Genomic DNA, 8359 nt, shown 5'->3' with positions numbered 1-8359 from the left:
TGTCTTTTAGCACATAATGACAAGCAACAATAGGACAAATTTTCTATAATTCTATGATCGCTAATTAAAGGACGAAACTTACCAATGAAAAATATATAGTAATTATTACAACGTTTTGTCGTTGAGTTTCCGTATAAGCGTCAAAGCGTGCGGGTCCGCACATGATAACGGCATGATATAACAAACGATCAAAAACTCTTTAAAAACTTGAAAATGTCTTTTAGCAACAGAATGACTAGCAAGAATAAAAAAAATTCTATCATTTTCTGGTCGCTAATCAAAGGACGAAATTTATCATTTCAAAAATATGATTGCAACCTGCTGCGGTGAGTTTCCGTGCAGCCGTTAAAGCGTGCGGGTCCGCGCATGATAACGGCAGAGTATAACAAACGATAAAGAAATTTCAAAATGTACTTTTAGCAACATAACTAGCAACAAGAAAATAAAGTTCTAATTACTACAACATCGCAAATCAAATGTCAAATGGAAATAATGAGGAATACTAGTGTCTAGAAATAAGAGCGAAATGCTGTACCTGAAAGAGCTCGGCCATCACAGTGTGCAGCACCGCACTGGAGGACGGTCGACGATCGGTAGTCGCACAACATATGAATGTGCAATAAAGGCTATTATTATCATATCATTATTGTACAACTACAGTACTTACCTGTATTTAATGGATTTGTTCCGTGACTATATTGAAAATGCGGCCTGCAATGCGCTGTGACAATTTTGAGCCCTTACTTTAATGCCTCAAAACTGTAACAGGAAAGTCCATAGTCACTACACTTTCACCAAACTTCAGTCACAGCGTGCAGCTCAGCACGTCTTGACGTGCTGAGGGACACGTGGCGACGGCGTGTTTTGAGTTCCTCGTGCATGCTTTTTAATACTTTATTGTGCGAAAACACGTCATTCATAAACATACTACTACTAAGCATAATCAATTGCGGACACTTCAAGCTTTATGTCCCAAAATCTCCGGACTCAAAAAAGACCCTGAGCTTGGCGTATGCAGACAACTCACGCTGTGTCGCCGTATCGCCGTATCGTTTGTGTCGCAATAAGAGGCTAGCTTCTGTCCCACAAATCCATCATGGCGGCGGATTTTTCCGTGCCGAGCACCGAGCCGAGATCGGCGGTACCTGCAGGTTTTTCGCAGGTTTACTGGCAGATTCTGCGAAGCAAATCATAACTATGACATCTGAAGATTATAAGAAGTGGAAAAGTTTATAGTTTTGGTGCTGTTTTTATTTATTTTCAGGACGGGATAGTTGAACGATCTTCAAGATCCGCGCTCGCAAGTTCTGACAGGCGCTCCGTACGAACTTGGCAACTTCGGTATTTTCGTAAGCTCTGTCGTTCATAGAAACCAAAAGATCGTAAAGTATGATTGTTAATCTATTTTGTGACCGAGTATAGTCCACTGTTTGTGCCCTTTGTCAATGTTGAGACCGTAAGAAACAGCCGTTGTGGGTACCCAATATGGCACCTTGGGACTGCCGTCATTGCGTGTTTCCTGTGCACTTTTGACGCCGTCGAAACGTGCTGTGTGGCACGCTTACATAGCTCTTTTATCAGATATCTTTTATCTGATAAAAGCTCCTTGGCACATGGAATTAAACATTGTTTATATCATGTATACCTTTAAAAGAGCATCCAATTGTAATTTGATACTAACTGGCATCTGTCAAATCAAGACGAACAAATGCCAAGCAGTATTGGAAATCAAATGCAAGAACTAGAACTATTTATAAATCTGTCCAGAAATGCAGCTTGCAATATACAATACAAATCGGATGATCTTATGTTATCAGCCGGATTAATATGGACTAGTACTAGTAATTGTATGCAAATTTGGAAACAAAAATAACTAACTTACCCCATGTTCGAGTGGTTCCAAGTACAACTCCTCTCCTATTTTTGATAAGGAATGGATCGCCTTGCCAAACACTGTACACAGTAAAATTCCATAGACATAGATAAGCTCAACTTGGGAAGTATCTCTATAACATTATATACAGAAAATATCATCTCATCTTTTAGACAAAGATCATGTATATTTTCTATATTTACCATGTATTCAGTAATACAAGTTTATTTCGATTGTCATCATTCACTTATCCAGGCATAAGTGGAATCTTGGGGAAAATCTGTCATGATACTCAAAAGTCCGGGAACATCAAAACAGGCAACATCTTTTCGATAAAAACGATATAAGCATAAAAACAAACTTTCAGACAACAGAAGCTCTACATTTACCTTTGATATTAGTTCCTGGAATGATGCACTTCATTTTTACTGCACACTGGGTCTGAAGAAGCGAAGAAACATCTCAAGAAATCAGTCTCGACCATAAGCTCCAAAATTTGAGTTCGGCGCCATTTTTTTTCACTCTCCAAATGTGTTCCATTAACCTTTTCGCCATTGGTTACTTTGATAAAATTCTGACCAATAGAAATCGAGGTTTTATAAAATATTGCACTTTGACCTCCGCATGCGTGTAAGCGTATCGAGAACAGATCCTGCCAAAATGGTGAGTTGTGGCAAATGTTTGGCGAAATTACCTATTATTCGCAAATGTCGTGGATTTTATTGTCTGTATATTGGTTCTAGAATGTATAGAGAATAAATCTTCTTCATGGAGAGATGCAGAAATTGGAAGAACTTTCTGTAATGTGAGATATTAGGGCCTATTCATTTGCTAAGGGGAGGGGCACGAGCGCAGAGAAACAGGAAGGAAGTCATATGACTCGCACTGAACACACTAGATTGTCACTAATGTATTCCACTAAGTAATGGCACAGCTAGTGCGTCGTACGGATAGCTATACATAGGGTTGCTGTCAGACTGTGACTGTGTAGTGTGACATAAGACTACAGAATGTAGGCTACAGAATCTTCACTTCAAGTCAAGTAACGTTATAAATGAAGTCGGTGGCCTCAAAAGAAAGAAGAAGACAGATATTTTTCAAGTGGAAATGTGAAATTATGAATCTAAACAATTACATAGTCGTCTGGTTTACAGTTTATATTGTCAGACAAGTGGAACATAAAGGGAAGAAATATGTTTTCACAAATAGAGGAAAAGTGTTCATCCCAATATTGAAGGTAATTGCATTGTGCTGTAGAAATATAATATGCAGATGGCAAAAGACACAGTAGTTGAGAAATATAGGTTTGGTATGTTGTTGTTTCCTCTTCTATTCTGCGTTGTGGCCAGTGCAGACATTATAAGAAGTCTACTGGGTAGATGCAAACAGAAATCTGATCGCAACCTGTTTCCTTTTCCAGTTGGTTCTTGTACTAGGAGACTTACACATTCCTTACCGGTCCAATGGAATGCCGGCCAAGTTTAAGAAACTGCTGGTCCCAGGAAAGATCCAACACATCCTCTGTACGGGCAACCTCTGCACAAAGGAGTCCTTCGACTACCTGAAAACATTGGCCAGTGATGTCCATGTTGTTAAAGGGGACTTTGATGAGGTAATGTTCAAATATTAGTGTCTGTACTTTAACTGAACCGACTATGGCATCTAAAAAGGCTATTGTCAAACTTGTGGATTTCCAAATGGAAGGTTTAGCAACTAAGAAACAAGGCGTTCTTTTTTCCCTAGTAACAACACTTTTCCAAGTTTAAATACAATTCAATCTCTACAGCTGGATAAAAATCGAAATTTACTTCCAGATGTTTCAAGTGACACCATCACTCTTCTTCAGCGTCGCTAGAAGATGAGTGATGGATGTCAGTCAAAACATTCGAAAGTAAATCTCCATTTTTATCCAGTTGTAAACATTGAATTATATTTGAATATTGTTTGCCTGGATATCTAGCCTTCACAAATGCACTATTCCAAGTATTCTTTTCAGCAGTGTTTACTATGATTTTTTTCCCTTTATCATTGTTTCAGAACCTAAGTTATCCGGAACAGAAGGTCGTCACAGTTGGACAGTTCAAGATAGGACTTTGCCATGGGCATCAGGTACCCCCCAAAACTCTTTTAAACATTATTAGTAGTGCTGGTCCTCTCTTAGTTATGTATTGTTTGTAGTATCCTGCTGCATCTTTGGTGTTGTGTTGTATGTTGGTAGCTCTTTATCAATATCATGCTTGGTTTCAACATTTTCCTATGCAGATACTTGCCAGTGGCCTACTAGTATACAATATACCTTGCTGAGGCTCTGCTTAAATAGGCAGAGATTTCCACTTTAGTGTGCGTAGCCTCCAACTACTGTCAGCCAATCAGATTACTGCCTAAATGTTTTCTTTTGGTGAGGCTGAATCTCAGAGTCTGACTGACAGCTGGTTAGAGGCCACGCCCACAAAAGTGGTAATCTCAGCCCAGTTTAGCAGAGCCTCCTCAAGGTATATTGTATAGCAGGGCTCGAAATATCACCTGCATATGCAGGTTAATGCTGGTAAAATTGGACCTGTGCAGGTATTTCTGGTGTCTACCTGCACCTAACCTGCACAGGTCCATTTCTAGGTTTTATAGTGAAATATCCTATGGTGTAGGTGCATGTAGATTGTTATTAGCTGCATTGACTGCTACCACCTATAAAGTATAAAATAATGGTCCCTAAACAATTTCAGTATGATCCATACTTCCTAAATTCAGATTGGTGCAGGTAAAGTTTGTGTGGCGCAGGTAATTTTCAATGCCACCAGTGCAGGTATGCAGAAAAAAATATTTCGAGCCCAGTATAGGCAGTTGGCGAGGCTACAAATAGGTTTCTGTGACAGTTATTTACTGACTTGTGAGTCAACATGATGGCCCATACGTCCCAGAAGAATTTCGCTTTTTCCCAAACTCGTATACATAATGAATTGTCTACAACAGGTTGTTCCGTGGGGTGACATTGAGAGTTTAGCCATGGTACAGAGACAGCTGGATGTGGACATCTTGATATCTGGACACACCCACAAGTTTGAGGCTTTTGAACATGAAAACAAGTTTTACATCAACCCAGGAACAGCAACAGGAGCATACAATGCACTAGACAGGTATGGCATTGTTACTGAACACTTCTTTAGTATGATACAAATAACAAGACTCCTCATTTATGGCGTTATAATCAGCCTTTGTCCAGAAAAGCTCATTGTTGCTTGTGGAGCAGATTTCACCTTCCTTGCAAGTACTAGTGATTTTTTTTTATTCATACCTACCTGCGTACCTACCTAGTCCTTTTATTCATACATACCAGTATACATAAATACATAGATATGCTGAAACAACATTGCAGCCTGTTACACTCGCTGAATTAGGTTAGTTTTAATAAATAGCAACCTAAGCATATACAACATACTAGAATCATATTTGTTTTCATGGGTATTGGACTATATGAATTTATAATTGATTTATTTTGATTGCCAGTTTGCTACAATTTTAGAATTCAGTACACATTTTGAACTTCACAATTTCCCATAGGCTGAAATAAATTGAACTACATCAAGGCTGTTTTCAGCTTTAATTTTTTTAACGCCATTGTTTGTACTGATGGACATCCAACCTACTTGTACATGTACAGTAGTTTGTTTTGACAGCTGGTTTCTCCTCATCCCTGTAGTGGTGTAACACCATCGTTTTTGTACTGATGGACAACTTACTTGTACATGTAGTTTGTTCTGACAATTGGTTTCTACTCTTCCCTGTAGTGGTGTAACACCATCGTTTTTGTACTGATGGACATCCTACTTGTACATGTAGTTTGTTCTGATAATTGTTTTCTACTCTTCCCTGTAGTGGTGTAAAGCCGGCTTTACAATTCATGCGGACGCCGGCCGAATTTGCAGCTCGGTCAGAGCTCGCCGAATGTCAACATCGCCCGAGTATCGGCTGTATTTTTCGCTGAAAATCTGCCCCCTTTACAAATGAACGGAGCCCGTCCGACGTCCGTCCAAGACAACTGATTATAATTTGTTAATGATATTGTACTATGTCTTAAACATGGACGAAGTCAGAACTGACTAACCTTGTAAAAAGCTAATATTTGTGTCAAATCTAATTTCTGAGTTGCGGGATATATGTAGAGCATGAGTGGAGTGGACGAGCACACTGAAAACAATAATATCAACAGGAATGTTGTGATACACCAATCCAAAAACTACCACAAGAGCCACAAAGTGAACAGACCAGTCTTATTCAACATAATACAATAATTTGGACAAAGCTGAAATCGGGCGAACTTCGGGCGAACCTTTGGCGAACCTCGAGCGAAGGCCGGCAAAGGCCGTCCGAGTTTCAGACTGGAAGCCTTCAGAAATGAAGAATATATGATCTCACACATTCAAACCTACAGCAAAAAATAAATATGAAGTACTGTTTTCGTGTCCAATTGCCTTACATTATAAAAGGTACGCAGCTTTCTTAAGTTCATACAGTAGTCTTTATTTATCTTATTTTTCGGAACAAACTGTTTACTAAAGACAAAAGCCCAAAACAAAGGCACATGTTCAACACTGGTGTCAAATTGATTAGGTGACAGTCAAAATTCTGACGAAGTCCTTCCGAGCTCCCAGCGACACCAACACAACGCTCTCCCAAAGCACGCCAAACTTGTTAAAAGTCGGACGGAATATCGTCCGGTTATTGCAGGAAGCCAGAACGAGTCTGGCGCGAGGCAGAAGAGTTCGGGCAAACTCCGACCGATAAAGAGAGATTCAAAAACCGTCGGGTTGCCGCCCGAGTAATGGCCAAGTCTTGGCCATTGCTCGGACAAGCTCCGGTCGAGCTACAGGCAACCCATTGACCCGCCGAGGCCTCGCTGAAATTAAGCGCAGGCCGAACTGCCCCGCAAACGCCGGCCGAGCTGCTAAAAATCGGTCGAGGTCCGCATAATCACCAAAACGCCGGTCATACTCCGGCCGAAAATGTCCATTTGGAGCTCGCCAACAACTCGGCCGAGCTAAATTCTTGATTTGTAAATGGGGCTTAACGCCATCGTTTGTACTGATGGACATCCTACTTGTACATGTAGTTTGTTCTGACAATTGTTTTCTCCTCTTCCCTGTAGTGGTGTAACACCATCGTTTGTACTGATGGACATCCAGTCCCAACCTACATGTGTACTTGTACATGTAGTTTGTTCTAACAACTGTTTTCTACTCTTCCCTGTAGTGGTGTAACACTATTGTTTGTACTGATGGACATCCTACTTGTACATGTAGTTTGTTCTGACAATTGTTTTCTCCTCTTCCCTGTAGTGGTGTAACACCATCGTTTGTACTGATGGACATCCAGTCCCAACCTACATGTGTACTTGTACATGTAGTTTGTTCTAACAACTGTTTTCTACTCTTCCCTGTAGTGGTGTAACACTATTGTTTGTACTGATGGACATCCAGGCCCAACCTACTTGTACATGTAGTTTATTCTGACAACTGTTTTCTACTCTTCCCTGTAGTGGTGTAACACCATCGTTTGTACTGATGGACATCCTACTTGTACATGTAGTTTGTTCTAACAACTGTTTTCTACTCTTCCCTGTAGTGGTGTAACACTATTGTTTGTACTGATGGACATCCAGGCCCCAACCTACTTGTACATGTAGTTTTTTTGACAGCTGTTTTTTTCTCCCCTGTAGTGGTGTAACACCATCGTTTGTACTGATGGACATCCAGGCCACCACAGTGGTGACGTACGTGTACCAGCTGATTGGGGACGATGTAAAGGTGGAGCGTATCGAGTACAAGAAGTAGCACCTCTCCTAGCACACTTTTCCTGTCTTTCTCACCCTCTTCGTATTTGTATAATTGTAAAGAATGTATCCTCAGTAAGTACCTGTGTTGTCAATCATTTAATGGATTGTCCAATCAATTGATGATTACAGGGATGTGATTGAACACACAGTTTTATTGGCTAGATTAATCTTGACCCATCTAAAGTTATGATGGACAGGGCATGACAAGCCTGGCATCAATGTATTATTGAATTCATATGTTATATATTGTCTGTGATCCTGACTGTGAAGGAAATAACTGATATGGTTAGTTCAAGTTTAGCACACTGAGACATATTCCATTTTTGGCGACGCCTCAGGGGTGGATGTCATATTAGCAGCTCATAGGATTTTTTTCAGGGCTAAGTGGCAAACAAAGCATTTTGTTAAAGTTACCACAGTGACTGTACTTTTTCGAGGTACTATAGAAAGCTAAAACGTTCTGTACTTTGAATAGGTAATCAGTTTTTCATTGTAATCTCCTTAAGTGATATTGTGTGTAGTCTGCACAGTATTCATATATATTATCATGCAAAATATTGAATTTTGTGATCATTGTTGTAAGTGGACAGAAAAAATTAAGTATTTAGATATTAATAAGTACTAGTATTGACAGCCGATAACTGCTTACATGTTTACTA

The 8359-nt window shown here is 39.9% G+C and overlaps 2 protein-coding genes across 3 annotated transcripts in view; one reads left to right on the top strand and one right to left on the bottom strand.

Moving 5' to 3' along the window:
• LOC118425840 (cell cycle checkpoint control protein RAD9A-like) overlaps positions 1-2435 on the bottom strand; it is a 21317-nt gene extending 18882 nt beyond the window's left edge. Inside the window, exons 1-2 of the mRNA XM_035834951.1 lie at positions 2263-2435; positions 1883-1953 (exon numbers count right to left, since the gene is read on the bottom strand). Coding sequence (XP_035690844.1) covers positions 1883-1953; positions 2263-2296 — 105 coding nt within the window. The 5' untranslated portion in view covers positions 2297-2435. The remainder of the gene's footprint in view (positions 1-1882; positions 1954-2262) is intronic.
• Positions 2436-2442: 7 nt separating this feature from the next.
• On the top strand, positions 2443-8240 carry LOC118425843 (vacuolar protein sorting-associated protein 29). 2 transcript variants are annotated; one of them, XM_035834954.1, is made up of 5 exons: positions 2443-2536; positions 3294-3485; positions 3911-3982; positions 4841-5004; positions 7014-7140. In XM_035834954.1, the coding sequence occupies exons 1-5, from the start codon at positions 2498-2500 to the stop codon at positions 7123-7125; spliced, it is 579 nt and encodes a 192-aa protein (XP_035690847.1). In that variant the 5' UTR covers positions 2443-2497; the 3' UTR covers positions 7126-7140. The 2 variants fall into 2 exon arrangements, with proteins under 2 accessions (XP_035690847.1, XP_035690846.1); XM_035834953.1 differs by lacking the exon at positions 7014-7140 and adding an exon at positions 7584-8240 and having other exon boundaries at positions 2444-2536.
• Positions 8241-8359: the final 119 nt, after the last annotated feature.

Source organism: Branchiostoma floridae, chromosome 11 (assembly GCF_000003815.2).
Source record: "Branchiostoma floridae strain S238N-H82 chromosome 11, Bfl_VNyyK, whole genome shotgun sequence".
NCBI classification, from domain to species: Eukaryota; Metazoa; Chordata; class Leptocardii; order Amphioxiformes; family Branchiostomatidae; genus Branchiostoma; species Branchiostoma floridae.
Note: the sequence above shows the minus strand (reverse complement) of the source record. Positions and strands in the feature narration are given on the sequence as shown.

Coding starts and splice junctions, on each gene's coding strand:
- LOC118425843 (XM_035834953.1), top strand. CDS start 2,498: ATGCGTGTAAGCGTATCGAGAACAGATCCTGCCAAAATG. Junction 2,537..3,293: donor GAACAGATCCTGCCAAAATG/GTGAGTTGTGGC, acceptor TTCCTTTTCCAG/TTGGTTCTTGTACTAGGAGA. Junction 3,486..3,910: donor TTAAAGGGGACTTTGATGAG/GTAATGTTCAAA, acceptor TCATTGTTTCAG/AACCTAAGTTATCCGGAACA.